The following is a 22,599-nucleotide window of genomic DNA, read 5'->3' as shown; positions in this document are numbered from 1 at the left end:
GTTTTATTGGAAACTCTGTACGACATTTTCGCCAGCCAACAACACACGCCGAAAGCGGCAACAACAAAAATAAAACTAAAAGCCAAAACAAATAAAAGCCGTGCGACAAGTTTAAATGGCCAAAAGCCTAGCTGCCACCCATTTTATATATTTATTTTGCGTTATTTCACTCGATGTTGTAAGTGTTTTTCTTTTTTATGACAGCCTTCGCATTTCGTGCCATGTGACAAACTTTATTTATACACACCGCTGGTTTTATGCGATTTTAATTAAAGCATAATGAAATTATCACGCTACCAGGCGGCCCCCGAATTTAGTAGCAATCTGTCTTAGCATCCAGTCTTTAAGCCCAGCAAATCCTACGCTCAATTGACGGGTCAAATGTCATTGCGATTCGCGAAAAGGGAGTTTTGCGGATATTTTGAATTTGCGTGGTTGCCAATTAACGAATTTCGCCAATTGAATGAAAGACTGAACTCATTTCCGCTTGCAGGCCATGCATGTGGATACAAACAGCACCGCACCATGAAGAAGGCAAACGAACGCTCCTCAAATCAAATGCAATGTCAAGCGCAGTGATGTGACACAATTACTCTTGATTTGCCTGGCAAAGTGTATACTTAACGTGGGTTACGTTAGCTCAAGTCGGTGACTATGTGCACCCATATAGTATAGTATATATAGTATAATCGGGCTGATGTCACTCACCTTCTCAGGCACTGTACATTTGTGTATCTATCAATATGATGGGTTTTAGGCCTTAATAGTGCACTATAATTTTAATTATTTAATTCAGTGACCTGGTGCGATTAAATTTTATGGGGTGAATATGCATTGGCCACATCCAGCTAATTAGCACGGGGCACACATCCCACCTTGTAGATCCTGAAGGGCACATTGTGGCGCCTCTCGTCCAACGTGATGAGCATGCAGTAGAGCAGCTGCTGCAGCTTTCGCATCCTGAGCACATACGGGGCACTTTCGCAGTCCTTGAAAAGGGGCCTTCCCCTCGCCTGGCAGTGGAAGAGGAAGAAGGCTCCTCCGGAGGCAAATTCTGGGATAAACCCAAAGGCCAGAGCCTGATCCCTCAGCTGAAGAATTCCCGTTTGCAGATGCTGGCCGAAGAACTTACTCAGTGCGGATCCCAGGCTCTTGGTTCTGCTGTACAATTTGCCGGTACAGAGCTTTTCGATGTCCACCCAAAACTCGTGACCATCGAGGAAGCAGGTGGTGTTCAGGCACTCCAGGCAGAGCTGTCCTGTACGATTCCAATGTTGCCTGGTCGCCAAGCTTTCGTCATAGTAGCACCGCCCATTCGACATGATCTTGTCCAGCGCGCTGGAGTTCCAGGAATCCAAGGACTGATAACTGCCTGCGCAACAGGCTAGCACGCAACATGCCAATGCCTGGCCAGGAGGCGAGGTACTTCCGGAAGCGGCCTCCGACGAGGAACTGTTTTCCCCGGGTTTCACTTGCTGTGTGCTGCCCCAGAGTGACCACAAGTGGTTGGAGATCTCCACCTCGTAGTGCTCCTCCTTTTCCCCACTTCTCTTCCGCAGACAACCTTCGGCATTGTGCTCCAGAAGTCGACTCCACGGCGGCAAAGGCCTCTCAGGGTGGACTACTTCCCTGGCCATCGAACGGGTGGAAGTGGGCTTTTCCTTGTGTCCTTGCCACATTTCGGATGTTGTTGTAGGAGTGCTAGGTGTTTCAAGGCCAACTGAATTTGGATACCTAACTTCGGGAAAGCAACATATGTACTTTATCTTCTCTCCGATTGACCAATATCAAAAAAGTAAAGGCGATTCCTAGAACCACGCTCAAATTTAAATTTAAAAACAGTAGCTTTGCTGCTTATTTTATTTGTTTTAAAATCCTTTTCTAATTCAAGTTATTAGCAATCCGAACAATATAATAAATCCACTTCTGGCATACCATCTAATTACGATTTATTTATATACGTTCAGGCAGCGCCCTTAGGCTCTGTCCGTTCAATTACAAATACAATAATAAAGATATTACATGATATTACATATTACAACAAAGTTAAGTGTGATCGAGTGATTTATGATGGGTGTAGGGTACTGACTACGAGTAACTGTTTGCTTTTTCGTGGCTGAGGTGACCCAGTAACATTTACGCGGATGATGTCGAAAGGGTGACCCCGATGGACGGGCTTCCCTAACCGGGGCATCCTGTTCGTCTGTGATTTGTGCATATTCGTGAGGGCAAAGTGACTAAAACTTGTTGAAGAAATTCAGTTAAGTCCGGGCTAAGCACCGAAATTCCCGGCCAGTTCAACTTCAGCCTGAAGTCCCGCAGTTAAGTCCGGGCCAGATCCTTTGGCTCATTTGCACAGCGACAAGTGCCGGAAGGCTGTTGCCAGCAACAGGGGCAGCATGAGCAGCAGGACTCGTGGAGTGGCGCCACTGGCTCCATTGCATCCGTCCGTGGTGCAGGTGCGGCAGTAGACGGTTTTTATGTAGGACGATGTCTGGTCATTGGCGCACTTGTCCGCCGAGTCGTCCATGTCCTCGTAAAAGCAGGAACGCGAAATCACCCGCTTGCCGTAGACTGAAAATGAAAAAGGAGAGCAGTACGTTTAAAAATGTTCACTTAACTATTTTAATTAATGTCTGCTCCATGTATGCGCATTACATTTCATTTGCGCGGACTGCATGTTTGAGCCATGAATAAAACCTCAGAATGTCATTTAAAATTGCCGGACGTCAAAAAAATCGATGTGGCAGCAGTGAACATAAAAAATAATTTTATAACTTTGGAAAATAATTAAAAACGTTGCTCGTAGCGTAAAATTGGGATTACTACCCATGTCCATCTGATTATTTTAGATGGTCAAAGAGATATTCCATTGCTTGTGTCCCTGGGCATTGTTAGTCGAACTAAAATCTATATGCTGTTTCCATCATATTTTATGGTAAACTTTCAAGAAAGTGATTTGAGGGGTATCTGCTGACCTCTTTTCACCCACTAATGTGCTCAAGGCTCCAATAGATTCCATATACTTCAGCAAGAAAAGTTCGGCCTGCGAAACACACACGATTTGCCAAATCGTAGCTGAAACTCGACGAAACTAGAGACAATTTGCAATCAGACGGCAAATGAAAAACAAAAACCGAAATCGCACAAAAAATCCAAAACAAATTGCGTGATATGTGTGTGCGCGGCAAAGAGAACAAAACGACAAACTAGTAGAAACTTTTCCAATGGAATACGGCAAAAGCGAACTTTAAAAGCGGCTCGAAATGGACAGAGCTGGCCATTTTAGTGATTGGCTTAGACGGTGGACAGTGGACCACAGTCGGGCTAATAAAATTGTTGACAATTGTCGCCTTATCACGGCCGTCGCATCAAACAAGGCTCAGAACTCAGAATGCAGCAACCGCCGTGTGTGCCACATTGCGCATACGCCGCGTGCACCGCTCGCTAGAGCTGAGCGGCCAAAAATTCCGCTTGGAAATTGTCAAGCGCACACATAGCGCCATAACTTTAAATTTTAGTTAATTTAATTATTTATGAAAATGCCATTACTTCCGATGAAATCTATTATCCAAACTAAACATCTTTATGTTTATTTTCAGTTTTAAAAACCAACGTCTTTTTCTCACATCATAGAGCAGAAACCCCTTATAATGGGAAATAAATAATTGTTATTTGAAAGCTGTTCAAGTGGATCGCGCCAAAACTTGTCAGCCCAGAAAAGTTAACTTGTAAGTCGGGACATTTGTATCAGAAATTGACTTTATGTATGTCTCCCTTTGGCTCGTCGTTTCCCCCGAGAAAAAACCAGAAATAAGCTGTTGGCCGCCTGAAATGGCCATAAGCGCACTTACAACACGTTGCAAAATACCTACAGATGCCGAGCAAAACCAACAGGCTGCGGCTAATTGCTTGGCTTTATATTTTGGCATTGTTGAATACGTTTTTAATTTGACATTTGCCAAAAGTTAGCCACTCGTCTAGCTAGGCTTCATAAGCAATTAATTTAACGGCAAATAAAACCCAGATGGCAGCAACCAGTTGCATCGCCTAGTTGCATTTTTCTCAGACACATTCTGCCGCCATAGCCCCCAATTTTGCCCCTCATCTTGGAGTCGTAATTGAGCGCTTCACGCTGTGCAACAACTTAATTAATTTATATGTATTTTGTGTATTTTTTCATAGCCCGTATATTATGTATTTTGCGCATTACAAGCGCTGCTCATGTAGCTGGGGACCAAACTCAGTCGCAGATATAGATACTCGTGTAGCGATGGCCGAGAGTCTGCAATTGCAATTTTAATTGCCAACTGCCAGGCTCAAATCTTGCAAAGACCCGGCGAACCAATTTGTAGACGCTTAATTGCAAAAATTTAATGGTGTTCATTAATTGGCCATAAGAAATTGCCCAAATGCGACTCAAGAAATCTCAATTGCCGCCTCTGATGGTTATTGAATTGCACTGAATTAACAAGCTATTTGAATTTATGTAACACAATGGGAGTGATTGCTATCGCATATTGTTTTCCTTTTTAATACCTTTGTAAATAACCCTTATCTTAAAAACAATGGTTTTTTTGTCGCTGTTTTTCGTAACTTCTACATGTGTATTTATACGAGTATATGCACTTTTTCTATAACTATAAATTACCGCTTTATATAGAGCGTGCAGTAAAGTTTTCCAAATACAATTGCATCATTGCCCGGGTTCATATTTTTTATTTCATTGTTTGTTCGACTGACCCACATTTAAAATCCGAGCCCGAATCGTCTGCCGGCAAGTTAATTTATTCAGTGGCCAACAATGCAAAGTGAATTTAGATCAAAATGTAACGACACGGATCGCTTCACAAATTTATTTCTTGTGCCTTGTTTTTAGTTTGCTTTTCTTGTCATATGCAAATGTACATATGCCACCAGTTGCGAACAATAACAAAAAATAACAAAACTAGCAATAAAATCGGACTTAAGATCGACAAAGCCCACAACGAAATATCACTCATACGCCCCGTTCGCCGGCTCTTTCTCCACATCAATTTGCCGCAAATTAGCGGCACATGCAACTGCGGGCCAAAATGTCGCCACTTGTTGTGGTTGTTGTTGTTGTCGTCGTTGTGGTTGTGTGGCCCCGCCCAAACACCACCTGCCACGCCCCCACCAAACGCTCAGCAACAGGGGCAGCTGCAGTTGCAGATCCAATTCGTTCCGTTGGCATTGTTGCTGCATTGTCGCCTGCACTTGTTTGAACCTTGTCAGGGCAATAAATTTCAATCTTGTTCGGCTCTCGGCCACAGCCGGGTGTGAGTTGCGTCGATCCAGCGATCCCCCACTGCCCACCGACAGGAATCTACAGTGCAAGAAATACCATGTGCCATTCCATGGGGTATGGTTACTTCTGAAATTTCAGGTTTGTCTAACTTGTCTGTCTCTTCAAGTGTAGCTGTCCACAGACCGCACACGCGGTCACAACAATGCGAATGCAACGGCTGACCAATTATTCATGCCCGTGCTTTTCTTTTGGAGCTCCACTGACACCGAGTGTTTTATGTGGAGCCTCCATAGGTGTGGGGGCTCGATCTCACCTTCCTGCACCAGTTTCTTGCAGACGGGCCGGGCATTCACCGACTTGGCGCCCACCGAGTAGGTGCAGTTCACGTAGCTCCAGTACCGCTGCTGCTCCGAAATGGTCTCCGGCATGAAGGGATCGTTGCAGAACTCGCCATTGGAGACGTCCGTCGAACAGCGCCAGCATCGCAGCACCGCGGAGGCTGAAATGGGTAAATGGTATCAATTAGTCGGGACACGTTCAATTCAGATAATCTTCGGTGAATTATAGGGGAAGTCTACAAGCTGAAATTAATTTTCAACACGTGCATTTTGCCTTAATCGATATGAATTCCTTAATGGGAGATATATTAATCGATACATAAATCGATTCATTAATCTTCAGAATTGTCAAAATATAATTACAAAATAATCAGTTTCTTATTTCTTATATAAATACAACTAAACAACATCTTTTGGTTATACATATTTTTTTCTAAAATATATATTTAAAATGTTTCAGAGGCTATTTTAAGCTCAAACCGCCTTAAGTTGGCTCTAATTGATCCTCAGTATTCTTGATACCACCTGCTATAGCAATCGCAGTAAAGTAACTGACTTATTCCTACTTTCCCAGTCCATAATCGTTCCACTATTGAATCGCATCCCATCATATTCAAACGGAGTAGCCGCCCAGTCGTAGTTTCCTGCTGCGTTAGATGCCGTTGGCGGATATCTTTGAAATATTGCCGAGCCGCCACCGATTTCCGTCGAGTGCCTTTTGGCCGAGTTATTTATGCGACAGGCGATGGGGCAACTGCCTTATAAAAGTGTCAAAAAGTTCGACTTCGGCTGCTTTATGCGTGCGATTAGCCGCTGCGACTAGTGTGTAAGTAATTATTTGATTGAACTGAGCCAACGATTGTTGCATACACCGCAAAAAATATATGATTGCTGTCGTATTTGCAAAATAAATATATGTTTAGTTTCAAAAGGAATATTTCACTTCTGGTTCTAACGATACTGCTTCTTGGCTTAAAAACTCATTGACGTTAGTTAACATTTGATAAGTGAATTTGATCGCATATTTTGAAGTGTTCGTGGTTCTGAAAATGTTTGAGTGATGATGATGACTGCGGCTGTGATGGCGGCCATAAAACTCGTTTCCCTGGCCAATTTAAACGTCAAACGTTAACGTTCGGGTTAAATGCACTTAGCCAACACTTTGAGGTGCGTTTAAGCGAAAGCCTAGATAAGTCGAAAGGCGGCGGAGGGGGGTGCGAGTGGGAGCGAAGAGAGGAGGGGGAAGCGGGGAAAGGCCGGAGAAGTGTGCCAACGCATTGGCCGAAAACGTGTTTTCATTTTTTTCGGCCAGCGACCGCATTTGGCCATAAACAACCAGCATAAACATTGCAATTTGCGTTCGATTCGCATTCGCATTGGCAGTTGGCAATTGGCAATTGGCAATTGAATGCAATTGAGAGCCGAAAAACTGCCGCGAAAAGCGGCGTAACCGAGATGAAAATTATAATCATTTACAATATATTGAAATTAATTGACAGCTGAATTGTCAGATCGTTTGCAGAATTGTTTATTTGCGCGTCCGTTCCAAGTCGGTGGCACTTTACTAATGGTAATGACTGTAATTCCATGGAAACTGAAAATTGATATTGTGCCTGTCAGTTTGCGTGGCTGCATTATGCCAACCGATGTGGCAGCCGCAACTGCCCCCCAAAAATGGTCAGAAACATACGAGTCTGAATCTGAATCCGAATCGGAATCGGAATCGAATTTGGGCCCGAATGGTGGCCGCTAAGTGCGTAAGTATTTGTTGGACGAGATGTTTTCGCCATTGGTTTTGGCCATCGGAATTCGGCTTTAATCATCGCTGCACCAGCCAGTGGTTTATGTAAGTGAAAAAATCCGGTCTCACAAATATCTAATTTAAATTTTGAAACCACTTAATATAATTGCGCTGCTGCATAACATCGTTAAACTAAATAATGGTTGATATTTTAATTGGCAAACAGCTTACACTGCTTGCACGTTCCATGAACGATTCCTCCTTGGTTTGTATCCCACTTTGTCAAGCCTATAAACTACACCAAGTTTATTGCCCTTCGCGACCATATAGGCATATGGAAATATGGAAGTACAGTATGTGCATATATGTATAGCCACCCGAAGAACTAGTCTTCAACAATGGGGCACACAGTTTCCCACACAGACTTTGGGGTTCACATGCAATTTTTCCATTAAGGTCCAAACTTGAGGAAAACTGCCAGTTGGACTTGCAACATTTTGGACCTGCCCCCTAACGTCTATGAGCCCTACTACTCTGCCCGCAAAGCAAAAGTGTTGATTACCAGCCCCATTTCAAGATTTTCGCCCAAGACTCCCTCAAACTGTCGTCCATATCGCAACGCATTTAACTTGCAAACTTACGAGTGTGTGGAACCCCAACTGTGGGGTGCTTTGTAACCCTAAAAGCCAACAGAGGTTCCCTTGGAGTTGGGGCTTCGCTAGAAAGTTTCACTCTGCATTTGACTGACATGCAATCTGGGTTCGTTCAACTGCGAAATTGTCGAATGCATAGCTCGTCGAACGTTTATCAAAATTGCAGCACATTTGCGCCGAATGCCTAAATAATTAGGCAGAAAGGTATTCAGAAAATTAAGGGGATAGGCTTAGGGAGTGGTTTTATTGATGGCCTAGTTGAGTGCCAAGAGAGCCCTTGTAATGATACAAATCTAAAAAAATATACATTTCCTACACATTTATATACTTTCAAAAATACATATACTTGTTAACAACTTAGACACTTATATCACTTCTATAAACATTCTGTATATAATTTGTGTATCATGTGATTCTATATATGGGGGATACTAGAAAGTATCCTACAAGTAATAAGTAATTTTATTACATTTCTGAATATATATGCATGTGATGCCAGCTCTGAAAACTTTTTGCATTCCGTAGCAGAAAAAAGTTTGTTTTTATTATTCACGTTTGTTTAATATGTTGCATTATACGGCAGAAATATTTTGGTTTTATTATTCACGTTTGCGTAATATCCTGTCATTATTATTTCTGTATTAAAGTTTCTCGCTGAAAAGTGATCTTAACTTGAAAACCTTAATAATTTTGACAAATCTAGTTAAATGCATCGGTTGCATTCAAGGGAGTCTTCGTTTTCACTTCCATATTCGCGATTACTGCGTTGTAAGTGCAAGTAAATTGCAGTGAATTAGTAAGCAACCGAATAGATTTAATAAGGCTTGTCTGAGGCAACGACAACAGCAGCGGATTATTAATTAAGACGATCTGCCGACCGAAATCGAGATCGAGGAATGACATTTAAGATTACTCGAAGGTTAAGGCTGGATATGCCTCATCAAGTATCTGAGGGGAGGATGAGCTGTTTATAATGGCTGAAATAATTGCATGTTCAGAGCAATGTGTTGATTCTGGCCATACCCTTTAATCTTGATTATTTACATGTCGTTCTGGTTGATCTCAGATTAGTCATTTTTTGGGGCGGGTCCGAGTGGTCCGTTGGGCTTATGCCACTCAAAGTTGTCATTTGCCACGCCCACGCAACATAAACACAAATAAACTTTTAGTTGATGACATGACTAGATATGTGGCACGCTTTTCAATGAAGGTTGAGGTGAATTTGAGTAATTGTTGAGACTCACAATAAAAGTTATTTTATACCCCTCTTTGCGTAATGAAGACATTTCCAGAAACGAAACATTCCCCATTTCTCAACATTTTCCTCTGACATTTTTCATGGCTATTTATAATATTTTTGTTTCGCATTTTTAAGGTTGAAAAAATGTTTTCGTTCCCATTACGTTCGAACGTCATGCTTTTGAAGTAAAAATAAACACGAAAGAGGTGCGGAAAAATATCGAGCAAGTGCATAAATAATAATAAATCATGGAAATTAAATATTTTTCTCTTAAACTGCAGGTATTTCAAGTGCATTTCATCGGTCCAGACAATTGCTCTGATAATGCCAAAAACCTGAACGCTGTGCAGACAGATGGCCATGCATTAAAACAGTCTTATCAATTGGGTCAGGAATTGAAAACAATTGAGTGTAAAGTTATCACACAAGTAATAATACGTTAATGGTAATCAGTAAGGAATTTTAAATACAATATATTAATTATTTTGTATTTTCTTATTAGAAAATAGCTATCAAAGTTCAACATATTAAATATTAAACTAACTCAACATTGATTTATATTTCTGCATCTTTTAAAACTTTGCTTTAAATGTTCCACTTCTTTAATAAGAGTTCGCCCAGCTTACATCCGCTGCCAAATACTTTAATCTGACTCAGTTTTCCCCCATTTTCCGCACAAGCGAACCCTTTAGATGTGGTTCAGTGAACTCCAGCTTGCCGTTCTGTTGCACATTTAAATGGGAAATCACGCCCACGCACTTAAGCAACTCCGTGCCCCAAGACTATGACTGCGCTTAATTAGCTCCCATTCGATGCGGATTCAGTGGCTTGTTAACACACCTGTATTGAAAACCATCAGCAAGGAGAAAAGGCCCAGCAAGAGGCAGCCTGTTGAACCGTAGGCCATGATAATTCCTTCTTTTTATGCGTTCCTTGGTGGAGATTTCAAGGTATATCACTGCACACAGGCACTGCACTTTAGGGGTATTTGAATTTGCCTTAGCTTACGATATTCCACAATAACACTCGCCTTGCGCGATTTTCCGAACACGCATGCGACCCGTTGACAAACTGACTGCGAACTGAAAGCTGAAGCGAAGCGAACTGAAGCTGAGAACTGAGCACTGAGCACTGAGCACTGAACACTGAACACCGAATAGTACGCGGCAGTTGAACCAATAACAAAACGAACCCAACCCCAAACGCACGCGAGTCGCCATGAGAGAGAGATCGTTGAAGGCGGTCGAACCGACAGATTGAAAGCAGGCGATTGAAAGAGTGCCCGCGTTCAACGAGCAGAACAATATTCGGGGCTCCCAGGGAGGCACTTCTGCTGCTCGCACTCGGATTGGGTTGAGTTGGGTTGAGTGGATTCGAGTGGAGCGACGCTGGGTCGGGTTTACGAGTTTACTGCTCCGCGATATAGCTGCACTTTCTTAATGGTGCCCGCAAACACTTGCAGTTTCAGAAGCAGCACAGTGGTGCCAGATCTAAAATCGGTCTCAATCGAAGTGTATGATAGATATGCAAATATGAACTAGGGCAAAATGGAATAGGGGTAAAATAAATTTAAAATAATTCCTTACATTGTATTTTAGTCTAATTAAGTTAAGCCCTCTAAGCTAAAGTACATAAAGTATAGTTTTAATCGGGAGCATTAAGTCGAGTCAATGTGATATCCGTCTGTCCGTCCGCTTTTCTGTCCGTATGAACTTCGATATTCCCTATAAAAACTAGAGATTAGGGTTTCAGCTTCTAGTGACGTTGTGAGAGTTTCTTTTAATTTTATTATTTTACATTATAGTATAATATTGTTTAGTTTATCCACATTCCACACATCTCAACCCACTGTGCACTGTAGCCGTTGCGTTTTGCCGGACCATTTGACGCCTAATAGGAGCCACCGTCGCCGTTTCAGTCGTCATCGTCACTCTCGTTTCGCACCGACTTCTTCGACGCCGTGTTCACTTCGCGATTTCGCCATCAGTGTCGCCCGTCTAATCAAGTGCAACTCTCTGATAAGAGAATGCATTGGATGGCAGGAAACGGATTAGCTTAGCCACCAGCAAATGTTGCAAGTACTTTATGCTCTTTCAATTGTAATCGGAATGTGTGGATATTTTAAAGTTTGCTTTTATCACTTTTTCGGATGAATAAGTGCATTCGAGTCAATAATGTTTGTTTTGCGTTTGGGCTATTCATTTTTTACAACTTTTTTATATGATACGAGTAAGTTTTGAAAACGTTTTATTGGAAGCTTTTTATCACCGAAGAAGAGTGGAGCCACGGCGAACTCAGGATTTTGGCTTGATTCTAGTCTTAAAGTACACTAACTTAATGATTTTCCTTTTATAGAAAATGTTCAAATACAACAAATTATGTAAATACCAAAAATAATTGCCTGTTATTATTTGGCGTGTATTTCATATACTTTTTCAAAGGTCAATTCTTTTCCAAAAAAAACCAAGACAGGTTCACTGACAGGACACATAATTGTCTTATCACTTGTAGCACAAGCTACAATACTAAAAAGATTTATTTTATACCAGTCGCATGTAAGTATAACCGAAAAACTTTCCATCTCACGTAAATATAGCGCAAAACCAAATGGAAAATATACATATGTACATAGTACTTGGACATAGAAAATGAGTTGAGAAAGTTCATTGTACACGAAATATGTCACTTTGCTCGAGTAAAGCCAATAAACTACGCCTCCTTCAATGGAACAGAGGGATGATAAGACAGAAACTCCTTAGTGGAGGAGGTTTGTCCACTCCAGTAGATTGATTGTTCTTCGTTAGCATATGCTCAAGCCCAAGGAAAGTGGACATGACGTGTGGCTCGCTCTGGGGCTCGTATATTCGATGATTAATCAGATTTTTACCGATTTATTGATGAATTCGTTTGTTGGCTGCAAACAAATTAGAAAATAATTGAAGCCTGCTCCGAGAAATCGATTCAAGTAGTCGGGCGTACTAAGAACTTATGTTGGTCATTATGCTGAAAGCGATTAAGGAACAGCAATTAAGCAGAATATGTAGTAGTTAATTTAGGGAATATGGAATATTAGACTTATACATTGCCTGAAACTTTGGCTGTCTATCGAAATTATATATAATCTGATCTTGTCACGTTCCAGCATTCCCGTCAGCCAAATCTTGTTTGCTTGAACAATTCGCATCTGCTTCTCAGTAACTGACAATGGATATGGCAAACTACTGCCGAAAACAGTTCGCTTGGCTAAATAATAAACCTTAATTATAGCTTGGACGCCAAAAAAAAGTATAAAATCGCAACTCGCTTACCATCCGAGACCATTTTGCTTACAACGTCGGTTACAAAAGCGGAAATCGGTAATTGCCTGTCTTTACAATTTTAATTTCAGCAATTAAGAACTTCTTAATGTTAAAGATCCCAGCAGGGAAATAAAGTTCTTAAGTAAATAAAAGCGCTTAAGCATGAGTGTAAGTTATCGTGATTTCAGAAGTCTAGACGTTCATACAGACGGACGTGTCTAGATCGATTCAGCTATGATGAATATGTAATAATTGCACCGCAGGTCTGCTTCTTTTGGCCACGTCGGTGTCTTCTCGCTTTACCGACGGTGTCTAACAACTTTCGGTCAAGGAAAACGCCGACAAGAATCTCATTTGCTCTCCCCTATCGGTGGAAATCGCACAGAGCATGGCATACATGGGAAATGAGGGATATTTTGAAACTGCCCGACAACAAAAAGGAAGTGGCAGCCATATACAAGGATCTTCTGAGTAAGCTCGAACGGCGCGAAAAGGTAGCCATTCTTAGTCTGCCAAATCGCATATAAGTTAACAAGAAGTTTGAGCTAGTTCCGGAGTACAATCAGATGGTAAAGGATTCCTTTAAGGCTGAAGCGGAGGCAATCAGCGCTGACGATCCCAAGATAATCGCTTTCATTGTCAATAAGTGGGTAGATAATCAGACGTGTGGCAAAATCAGAGACTTAGTTAAGCCCAGTGACGTGACGAATCAGGTATTGGTCATCTTAAATGCCATTTACTTTAAGGGCCAGTGGCAGAGCAAATTGAATACCGAGCACACGAAGTCCGATTTCCATATTTCGGATCAAAAGAGTGTAACGAACTGGTTTTCTTTATTTCGCTCGCTACTGGTTGCAGCGGCTAGCTCAGAGAGTTTGTGTGTTCGTCCCACCAAATTTATGATTTGTGTGATTGCCCGACCAAGGAAACGCAATGGGTTCTTAGTATAGCCGTTTATTCTGCTGTCTTATGTACAATTCCTTCGGATATCTCGCTACTCCTGCGGCGTTTCTCTTGCAACGCCTTGCCTCCGTGGTACCGCTGGCTCCTTGACGTGGACGACGAGTCGGCCCGGCTGGGACTAGGATGTTATGGGGCACGGTGTATCGTCCCGGGGCGAAGCAACGCTCGTCCTGGAACCACCTGTACCGACCACTGACTCCACTGTCCGTCGCGAGCCCGCTACGTCGCCGTTGTCTCCTCTGGCAGACCACCCGCCGGTCGGTCTGGGTTTAGGATGTTATGGGGTTAGGGTGTATCGTCCTGGGGCGAGGCAACGCTCGTCCTTGGACCACCTTTACCGACCACTGACTCCACTGACGATAGCTTCTGAAGGTCCTTCTGCCGGCCGGAACGGATTTAGGATGTTATGGTGCAGGGTGTATCGTCCCGGGGCGAGGCAACGCTCGTCCTGGAACCACCTGTACCGACCACTGACTCCACTGTCCGTCGCGAGCCCGCTACGTCGCCGTTGTCTCCTCTGGCAGACCACCCGCCGGTCGGTCTGGGTTTAGGATGTTATGGGGTTAGGGTGTATCGTCCTGGGGCGAGGCAACGCTCGTCCTTGGACCACCTTTACCGACCACTGACTCCACTGACGATAGCTTCTGAAGGTCCTTCTGCCGGCCGGAACGGATTTAGGATGTTATGGTGCAGGGTGTATCGTCCCGGGGCGAGGCAACGCTCGTCCTGGAACCACCTGTACCGACCACTGACTCCACTGTCCGTCGCGAGCCCGCTACGTCGCCGTTGTCTCCTCTGGCAGACCACCCGCCTGTCGGTCTGGGTTTAGGATGTTATGGGGTTAGGGTGTATCGTCCTGGGGCGAGGCAACGCTCGTCCTTGGACCACCTTTACCGACCACTGACTCCACTGACGATAGCTTCTGAAGGTCCTTCTGCCGGCCGGAACGGATTTAGGATGTTATGGTGCAGGGTGTATCGTCCCGGGGCGAGGCAACGCTCGTCCTGGAACCACCTGTACCGACCACTGACTCCACTGTCCGTCGCGAGCCCGCTACGTCGCCGTTGTCTCCTCTGGCAGACCACCCGCCGGTCGGTCTGGGTTTAGGATGTTATGGGGTTAGGGTGTATCGTCCTGGGGCGAGGCAACGCTCGTCCTTGGACCACCTTTACCGACCACTGACTCCACTGACCCTTATGGACACGTCGGGTTCTTGCCTTAGCTTCTGAAGGTCCTTCTGCCGGCCGGAACGGATTTAGGATGTTATGGTGCAGGGTGTATCGTCCCGGGGCGAGGCAACGCTCGTCCTGGAACCACCTTTGCTAGCCACTGACTCCAATGATCCTTGCGACACGCCAGGTCCTTCTCCTCCGCTCCCAGGATCTCCACTTGCTTGTGGCGATTCGTCCTTCTAAGTCCTTCGGGCTTCTCGCCGCCCGCTGCTTACACTGCTCCTTTCCTTCGTTTTACCGCGCGTTCACACTTCCGAGCTCCTTCGATTCACACTCCGACGCTCGGCCACCTTCCGCACGCGATCTCTCTGTCTCACGAACTGTCCTCATCCTCCGCCTTCAGACCCCGTTCCGACTGCGCGCTGACCGCGCGACTCGCGCCGGTACTCTCCTCGACTATCCTCGCGTACGTACTCCTCGCGTGTTGAGACTGACTGCCTCGAGCTGCACTTGCGCCGTCCCTTTATAGGCCGCGGGGATCCCGTTATTTCCCCTTTTGCGCACGGCCCGCTTGGGTACAAGGTCCAACAGTTGTACCGTTAGTTCACGGTGCGTCCTCTTTGTGCACGCACCGTTACCGGTCGACCTCCGTGCCCTTGGTCAACTCGAGTCCAAGGTCCAGAGCGGTGCCGTTAGTTCACGGTGCGTCTTCTTTGTGCCTGTCCGACATCCGCACCGTTACCGTTCGACCCCTGTGCCCTTGGCCCGCTCGAGTCCAAGACCTAACGGGGTACCGTTAATTCACGGTCTCTCCGCTTTGCATCGCGGCTGTTGCTAGGCCACTCCCCTACACGAGGTTTGTGGGGAGTTTTAAGACTCCTCACAAGAGTGTTACTTCGGGATGATGTCACTAGTTAAACCATTTAGGGCTTCATATAGTATAGAACTAGGTGCCAAATTTATCGAGCTGCCCTACAAAAATTCAAACCTTTCCATGGTCAGTTATCTACCTGACAAAGTCGGTGGTCTAGCAGAGTTGGAGAAAAATATGGTTGGATTCACTCCGAAACTTATCAATATTGATGTGCATCTAAGGCTTCCCAAGTTCAAAATCGAGTTCTTCGCTAATATAGAGCCAGTTCTTATAGCGGTGGGTATTTACAGATCCTTCTTGGTGCACCCTTAGAATCTACAGACCTATCTTATAGATGGGCATACAAGATGCGTTCAAGACATTCACTGACTTCAATGATCTGGTCGCGAACAGTGGGACATATGTGGGGGCGTCGTTCATGAGGCGTTCCTGGAGGTTAATAAGGAAGGTTCTAAAGCAGCGGCTGCAACAGGTATGTACTCGATTGGCCTCTAATACAATTCTAAAATTTCTTTTTCGGCAGCTGTAATTTTTAAGTATAAATCCCGCCAATGGATTTTAATGTCAATCATCCATTTGCCTATGTCATTCGCGATGCGGAAACCATTTACTTTCAGGGCCACTTCGTGAACCCGGAACGATAAAATGAACTTTTTTTTTTTTTTTGTTTATATAACAACACTTTTGGCTATAGCTGATAAAATACATATACCAGATTAATAAAAGTAAATTAATCTTTATTTATAATTATACTCCATATTAAAGGGAAAGGTGTTTCGGGGTTTCTCCTTTTGTAGAAGGTCTAGAAAGTAGTGAGTACCTTATTACCCTTATTATGATTCTTATATTTAGTCAATGTATTTTTGCCATTTGATAAGATCGTAAGGAGGGAAAATAGGAAAATTGTAATCACGTAAAGGGGAAATATTTCACCCGATATCAAAACCCTTAGCCAATGTCACAACCTGATCTCCATGGTAACACAAATGCTATGCTTGACTGAAATCTCCCGGACAACTGGACTGTCTAGCCAAAACAAAGTAATTATTGGTTAAACATATTAACGAAATGAAGTTAAAAACGCGAATCTGTAAGAAAAGCTCTATAAAAAACTCGGAAACGGCAGAGGAAAGCAGCAAAAGCACTAAAAATTATCCGCTGAGTTGCGTGGATTGGAGCAGCAATGAAGAGATCTATTTTGTGAGGTGAGTTGACTTCATTTGATATGATTATTTGATAACTAATATAATAACATTCTCCAGCGATGACCACCAGATCTTCAAGTGGAGTGACGTGAGCCGGGACTCAGTTGAGGTTGCCAAGCTTCCGGATGACTTTGTGCCCACGGATCTGCACTGGCTTTTGCTGGGCGGCAGGAGCAGTGGTGGTGGAAAGGGTAGCGACACCCTGCTAATCTGCAGTAATGATGGAAGATTCGTAATCCTGAACAAGAGTGCCCGCGTGGAGAGGAGCATTTCAGCTCATGCAGCAGCTATAAGCTCCGGTCGGTGGAGTCCGGACGGCGCCGGACTTCTGACCGCCGGCGAGGATGGTGTGATTAAGATCTGGTCCAGATCAGGGATGTTGCGATCCACAGTGGTGCAGAATGAAGAGTCTATCCGATGCGCACGATGGGCGCCCAACTCCACCTCCATAGTATTTTGCCAGGGTGGACACATATCCATCAAGCCACTTGCCGCCAACAGTAAACTAATAAGGGTAACTATCCAGAATATTTTTTTAATAGATTAACCTTATTTCCTATCTAAATGTTTACATTTTAGTGGCGTGCCCATGATGGCCTGGTGCTCTCCCTCAGCTGGTCCACGCAATCCAATGTTATAGCGTCCGGAGGCGAGGACTTTCGGTTCAAGATTTGGGATGCCCAGGGAGCGAATCTTTTTACCAGTGCCGCCGAGGAATACGCCATCACGAGCGTGGCCTTTAATCCAGAGAATGATTACCTTCTGGTGGGCACATTTAATCTGCTCAAATTGTGCCACAGCAATGGGGTAAGAGGTTTTATATATCTAAAGAGTCCAGATCAATAAAACTCCCACTGATACTTCGTTGCAGTGGTCCTATAACACCGCTCGCTTTTCGAGTCCACGTGTGGGCTCCCTATTCAACCTCTCCTGGTCACCCGATGGCACCCAAGCAACCTGTGGCACCTCGACGGGTCAATTGATAGTGGCCTATGCCATCGAACAGCAGCTGGTCTCCGGGAACTTGAAAGCCACCAGCAAGAGTCGTAAGTCGATTACATTGAAGGACATTGCGACTGGCACTCAGGATATCCTGGATTTTCCGCAGCGAGTGGTTAGCTTTGGCCTGGGCTATGGCCATCTGGTGGTGGCCACCACTAACCAAGTACACATTTATAATGAGAAGTATATCAATACGCCGATCATTATCGATGGCAGGAACGACACGAGGGTTATTGAAGTGGGCAAAAAGTAAGCCAAATTATTTATGGAATTGCTAATTCTCATTAATTTAATCTTCAATTGTTTAGGTACTTTATGATCTTGGATGCCCTGTCGATTTGGGTGTATACCTACACGGGCCGTTTACACTTGAATCCGCGGTATCCCGGCTCCCAGGCGCAGATTCCCCTGCTCACCTGGCGCTCGCTATCTTTGGGTCTGGATGTCCTGGCCGTAAGGGATAACTCTGACCCGACTGTGCTCCACCTATTTGATCTGATTCCGGGTGCCTCGCGGCAGTACGATCCCCAGTCTCTGAGGGCCAAGCAGCAACTGGTCCAGATTGCAGCTTGTCGAGCAGGAAGTCCGGAAGATCAGTTTGTAGCCTTTATCGACTCGAATAGGGAACTGTTTGTCAGTGAGTCCCGCAATCTGAATGGCGAACGCACGGATGAGATCTACAAGATCGGCACCCAACTCACCGCCATTTTGTGGGCCAGCGAAACAAATATTCTGGTGGGAGTACACGACTCGTGCTACAGCATCTGGTATTGTCCCGGAGAAGGAGCCTCCGATCCTACGATCATTGCCCTGACCACTATTACATTGGATACGACGTAAGGAACCCATGTAGATGTTTTCAGCAAAACATATACCGTACTTACTAACAACTTACTTTAGATTAATTTAAATAGAAATCACTTCAAGTCTTCATTGTATTTTTAATGCTATTTGTTAATCCAGATTAATTGTATTATTTTTTTCATTGCTCGAAAATCTCTTTCACCTAGGGAATTTGGCAAACACATCACCATCGAAAGCTTTGAGGAATCCGTGCTTACATTCCGTTCCGCCGGCGCCCTACTTCCCGTCAATGTTAACATGTACTGCGAGATCCTGCATCGTGCTCTTTTCGAAGGGCAGTGGCAACAGGCTTTGAAGATCTGCCGCATGGGGCAGCACTCCAGCTTGTGGGCCACTTTGGCGGCGGTGGCCACCAGGAAGCACCAGTTGCAGATCAGCGAGGAGGCCTACTCGGCAGCACTGCAAATCGACAAGGTGAGCTACCTGCAGCACCTGAAGGCCCTGACGCCCTCGAGTGCCGAGCAGATGGCCGAGAACTCGCTAATGCTGGGCAGGATGCTTGAGGCGGAGACGATCCTGCTGCACGGCAAGAAAATCGAACAGGCAGTGGGACTAGCCCTGCGGATGCACAACTGGCGGCGGGCCCTGGAAATATCACAGAAACACAAGGCGGAGCAGCCGGAGTTAGTGCCGCGAGTCCTCCAGGAGAGGAGGAGGTATCTAAAGGCCCTGCAGCGGGACGAGTGGGATCCACTGTATCTGCCCCTGGTGGCTAAAGAAGAGGCTGACAGTACAAGTGAATAACTTAGTTTTGTTATTAAATGACACACTTAAAAAACATTTCAATCGTTGATTTATGTTTCAATACACCGATCAGACAGATTTCAGTAGGCGGGTGACAACATCGGCTCTCCGGCCAATCCTCTGAGCACATTACGCGAAGCCAAATTGGCTGCATCAACACGGGTTCTCCGGGTGGCATAGCCCACATGAGGAGTAACCACTTCATGAAAAGAAATAAAGGAGATAAATGAAGTGACCAATGGTTAGGGAATTATAGATTATAACGTAAAGTGTCAGGCTTTCAAAAGAATGCTTTGAATGGCAGTTCTTATCAATCTTGAGAAAAATACCAAACACGTTAATGAGATAAAAGTATAAATAGCTCCTCACCCAACGTGGAGGATACAGAATAACTTACCAACATTGTCTAGAGTAAGTAGTTTATCGTTGGAAGGAAGGGGCTCGGGATCCATTACATCTAGTCCGGCAGCGAAAATTCGGTTTGATTTAAGCGCCTCGTAAAGATCATCTTGGTTGACAATTTCTAGAAAGAAAGGCATTAAGCATTTTAGTTAGCTTTTTTCGGCTATACTCACTGCCCCTGCCAACATTGACCAGTACTGCCGTTTCTTTCATTTTATTAAAGGCTGTGGCATTAAACAATCCCAATGTATCCTTGGTCAATGGGGATGCAATGATGAGGAAATCACTTTCCGCCAGGAGCGTTTCGAAGTCCACCTTCTTGGCATTGAACTGCTCCTCGATATCCTGGCTAACACGATTCCGGGTGGTATATAACACGCACTCAATCTCGAATCCCATCAAACGCTTAGCCACAGCCTGACCAATGCCTCCAAAGCCATAGAAGCCCACGGTGGAGTCGCGAATGTCCTGACCCAGCATCCAGTTGAGATGGTCCTTATCCCATTTATCACTGGAATCAAGGGTACGAAATTTTGCCATATCAGAGTAATGAATAAAAAATGACAGTATTTTTTGCTTTACCTGTCTATCTTTCTTCGACCCTCTTGGAACCTCCGGGCAGCGGCGATCAATAGGCCCACCGTAAGATCGGCTACGGCAACAGTCAGCATCGCAGGAGTACTTCCCAAAGGGATACCCCTTTTCCTTAGCTCCGGCACATCCACATTGTTTATCCCCGAGGACATGGTGGATACCGCCTTTAATTGCGGACCAGCGGCGTCCAGAATTTCGGCATTCAGTATGTCCCGACCACCCCAAATAACAGCATGAGCCCCCTTGATCTTTTCTAGAATTTCAGGTCGATTTTTTGGAGGTTCATTCATCACTTGCAGGATCTCGCATTGCTCCTTCAGGATTTCAATTCCCTCTGGCGGAACATCGGTATGTGCTATCAGCACTTTAAACGGCTTTGTTGTTGACATTTTAAGTCCTTCTGGTGACGAAAAGATATTATTTGATAGGAAGAATAATTACAAGTGCCACACTTTATAGATAATCACTGAGCAGAGAGTTCCGAATATTCTCTCTTTTAGTAAGCAGTTGGAAGCTTCTTTTGATTGCTCTTCCTCTCTAAAGCTCTTAAGTGCTCAAAAATCGAAATCTGTTAGCACCGACGTTATATTCTCTACGTTTGTTAAACGACTGACAAACTATTGGCTTTGGCGCCGGACTTTTATAGAGCAGCAGATCCCCCTATCACAGAAAAAGCTGACAACAAAACGCACAAAGAGCTTTTATGGTTACGTTCACAATATTCATAATTATTTACTTATTCAATTTAACAAGAAATAATATCATTCCATTATAGTTGCGAATACCACGTTCCACATTTATAGGATTAATATAAATTTTTGATTTTGATTTTCGATCCGAGTAGACTTCAAGCAGGTAAAGTATCTTCTATTCAAATTATGCATGTTCTCAGTAGGCTGGCCTTATCATAGGCTTCCCTTCGATGGCGTTCAAAATATTATTGGCAGCAAGCAAACTCATTTCAATGGTGGTCTTCATTGTCTGAGTGCCCATATGGGGAAGGATAACTGTAGAAATATAAATAATATTTTAGTTCACCCAAGGAGGAGGAATAAATGTTCACAGATCCTAGCTTACCACAATTGGGCACTTTGAGAAGAGGACTATTGGCGGGCAGTGGTTCTGGTGTGGTCACATCCAAGCCTGCGGCAGAAATTGTACCAGTTGTCAGGGCGTCATGAAGGTCAGTTTGATTTACCAGACCTGAAAAAATCCATGGGTATGTTCTAGCGTTCATACAGTTATACAGTTATAATCCTACCTCCTCTGGCCACATTGACAAACACAGAACTCCTCTTCATCAGGTCAAACGCCTTTCCGTTGAACTTCTCTCTAGTTTCGTTTGTAAGTGGAGCAGCTACCACCAGGAAGTCACTTTCTTGTAAAAGTTGTTCAAACGACACGTGCTCTGCCTTGAAGTCGCCATCGTTTTCCTTTCGGGTGCGAGTATGGTAGATGATCTTGGCCACATCCCAGCACTGTAATCGCTTGGCGATGGCCTGACTAATACCGCCAAAACCAAAGAAACCGATGACGGAATCGCGAATCTCCTGACCCATCATCCAGTTGATCTGCTCGATTTTCCATTGGGACCTGTAGACATTATTATATTATATTACGTTTTCACATGAAACTTATAAATGATTTGTAAGTTTTAGGTATTAGGTTCTGACATTCCAAAAGAGTGTAGAAGTAAAGCACTATATAGGGTATGTGATACCTAGCTAGTTGGCAACCCTCATTCGAAAAGCTCTCAATAATAAAAGCTTCTGAGAAAAAAGCGCCCGTCAGCTGTTCTTACCTCTCGATTTCGGTGCGACCGGCGTGAAAGTGACGACCGGCTGCAATCATCAAGCCAATGGCGAGATCGGCCACTGCATTTTTCACCACCCCGGGAGTGTGGCCCAATGGGATTCCCCTCTTCTGGAACTCCGGAATATCCACAAAATCGATTCCGGAGGACATGGTGCTCACGCAACGCAGCTGGGATCCAGCAGCATCTAGGATTCCGGCATTCAGGGGCTGGTAATGCGCCCAATAGATGGCATCCACGCCGGGCACCTTCTGCAGGATCTCATCCCTCGAGGGCGGCACACTCTGGCAGATGATGGTCTCCGCTCCACGGGATCGAAGCAGTTCCAAAGCCGGTGCTGGGACATTTGGATGCGAAATCAGCACTTTAAAGGCCCTGGTCGCACGAGACATTTCGGATTAAAAATATAGGACTAGCAGCGGTCAA

At 44.5% G+C, this 22,599-nt stretch overlaps 6 protein-coding genes across 8 annotated transcripts; 2 read left to right on the top strand and 4 right to left on the bottom strand.

Annotated features, from left to right (window-relative positions):
* Positions 1-760: 760 nt before the first annotated feature.
* Positions 761-1,725, bottom strand: LOC117144075. Its single transcript, XM_033309090.1, has one exon. It carries the CDS (start codon positions 1,677-1,679, stop codon positions 849-851), a length of 831 nt encoding a protein of 276 aa, XP_033164981.1. The 5' UTR covers positions 1,680-1,725; the 3' UTR covers positions 761-848.
* Positions 1,726-1,932: 207 nt separating this feature from the next.
* LOC117144084 lies at positions 1,933-10,374 on the bottom strand. The gene is made up of 3 exons (XM_033309102.1): positions 10,082-10,374; positions 5,583-5,768; positions 1,933-2,574 (listed from the first exon to the last, which is right to left on the bottom strand). Exons 1-3 carry the CDS (start codon positions 10,146-10,148, stop codon positions 2,348-2,350), a joined length of 480 nt encoding a protein of 159 aa, XP_033164993.1. The 5' UTR covers positions 10,149-10,374; the 3' UTR covers positions 1,933-2,347.
* Positions 10,375-12,814: 2,440 nt separating this feature from the next.
* On the top strand, positions 12,815-16,389 carry LOC117144066 (serine protease inhibitor 42Dd). Its single transcript, XM_033309078.1, is given in 6 exon segments — positions 12,815-13,355; positions 15,565-15,825; positions 15,884-15,950; positions 15,953-16,021; positions 16,073-16,090; positions 16,093-16,389. Coding segments are annotated over 6 exon segments (927 nt in total). The 5' UTR covers positions 12,815-12,944; the 3' UTR covers positions 16,194-16,389.
* Positions 16,390-16,398: 9 nt separating this feature from the next.
* LOC117144054 (intraflagellar transport protein 80 homolog) lies at positions 16,399-19,398 on the top strand. Its single transcript, XM_033309032.1, has 6 exons — positions 16,399-16,754; positions 16,812-17,268; positions 17,334-17,561; positions 17,626-18,005; positions 18,065-18,592; positions 18,767-19,398. Exons 1-6 carry the CDS (start codon positions 16,618-16,620, stop codon positions 19,362-19,364), a joined length of 2,328 nt encoding a protein of 775 aa, XP_033164923.1. The 5' UTR covers positions 16,399-16,617; the 3' UTR covers positions 19,365-19,398.
* On the bottom strand, positions 19,366-20,955 carry LOC117144055 (glyoxylate reductase/hydroxypyruvate reductase). Of its 3 annotated transcripts, none has more exons than XM_033309057.1 (5): positions 20,813-20,955; positions 20,349-20,760; positions 19,940-20,277; positions 19,762-19,887; positions 19,366-19,563 (listed from the first exon to the last, which is right to left on the bottom strand). In XM_033309057.1, the coding sequence occupies exons 2-5, from the start codon at positions 20,747-20,749 to the stop codon at positions 19,445-19,447; spliced, it is 984 nt and encodes a 327-aa protein (XP_033164948.1). In that variant the 5' UTR covers positions 20,750-20,760; positions 20,813-20,955; the 3' UTR covers positions 19,366-19,444. The 3 variants fall into 3 exon arrangements, with proteins under 3 accessions (XP_033164948.1, XP_033164958.1, XP_033164940.1); XM_033309067.1 differs by having other exon boundaries at positions 20,828-20,955; XM_033309049.1 differs by having other exon boundaries at positions 20,349-20,955.
* Positions 20,956-21,073: 118 nt separating this feature from the next.
* Positions 21,074-22,599, bottom strand: LOC117150477 (glyoxylate reductase/hydroxypyruvate reductase). Its single transcript, XM_033317376.1, has 4 exons — positions 22,162-22,599; positions 21,622-21,953; positions 21,438-21,563; positions 21,074-21,367 (listed from the first exon to the last, which is right to left on the bottom strand). The coding sequence occupies exons 1-4, from the start codon at positions 22,563-22,565 to the stop codon at positions 21,249-21,251; spliced, it is 981 nt and encodes a 326-aa protein (XP_033173267.1). The 5' UTR covers positions 22,566-22,599; the 3' UTR covers positions 21,074-21,248.

This window comes from Drosophila mauritiana, chromosome 2L (genome assembly GCF_004382145.1).
Source record: "Drosophila mauritiana strain mau12 chromosome 2L, ASM438214v1, whole genome shotgun sequence".
NCBI classification, from domain to species: Eukaryota; Metazoa; Arthropoda; class Insecta; order Diptera; family Drosophilidae; genus Drosophila; species Drosophila mauritiana.
The sequence above is the reverse complement of the archived record's forward strand: the minus strand, read 5'-3'. Positions and strand labels throughout refer to the sequence as shown.

Bases quoted from the DNA above. Each gene is read 5' to 3' on its own strand.
- LOC117144054 (XM_033309032.1), top strand. From the start codon at position 16,618: ATGAAGTTAAAAACGCGAATCTGTAAGAAAAGCTCTATAAAAAACTCG. The intron at 16,755-16,811 runs GTGAGTTGACTT...AACATTCTCCAG, and splicing joins GAAGAGATCTATTTTGTGAG to CGATGACCACCAGATCTTCA. The intron at 17,562-17,625 runs GTAAGAGGTTTT...ACTTCGTTGCAG, and splicing joins AATTGTGCCACAGCAATGGG to TGGTCCTATAACACCGCTCG.
- LOC117144075 (XM_033309090.1), bottom strand. From the start codon at position 1,679: ATGTGGCAAGGACACAAGGAAAAGCCCACTTCCACCCGTTCGATGGCC.
- LOC117144084 (XM_033309102.1), bottom strand. From the start codon at position 10,148: ATGGCCTACGGTTCAACAGGCTGCCTCTTGCTGGGCCTTTTCTCCTTG. The intron at 5,769-10,081 runs GTGTGTTAACAA...TACCCATTTCAG, and splicing joins GCTGATGGTTTTCAATACAG to CCTCCGCGGTGCTGCGATGC. The intron at 2,575-5,582 runs GTGAGATCGAGC...TTTCATTTTCAG, and splicing joins CAAGAAACTGGTGCAGGAAG to TCTACGGCAAGCGGGTGATT.
- LOC117144055 (XM_033309049.1), bottom strand. From the start codon at position 20,749: ATGTCAACAACAAAGCCGTTTAAAGTGCTGATAGCACATACCGATGTT. The intron at 19,888-19,939 runs GTGAGTATAGCC...CTTTCTTTCTAG, and splicing joins GGTCAATGTTGGCAGGGGCA to AAATTGTCAACCAAGATGAT. The intron at 19,564-19,761 runs GTAAGTTATTCT...CTTTTCATGAAG, and splicing joins ACTTACTCTAGACAATGTTG to TGGTTACTCCTCATGTGGGC.
- LOC117150477 (XM_033317376.1), bottom strand. From the start codon at position 22,565: ATGTCTCGTGCGACCAGGGCCTTTAAAGTGCTGATTTCGCATCCAAAT. The intron at 21,954-22,161 runs GTAAGAACAGCT...TAATGTCTACAG, and splicing joins GGTCGCACCGAAATCGAGAG to GTCCCAATGGAAAATCGAGC. The intron at 21,564-21,621 runs GTAGGATTATAA...GGATTTTTTCAG, and splicing joins TGTCAATGTGGCCAGAGGAG to GTCTGGTAAATCAAACTGAC.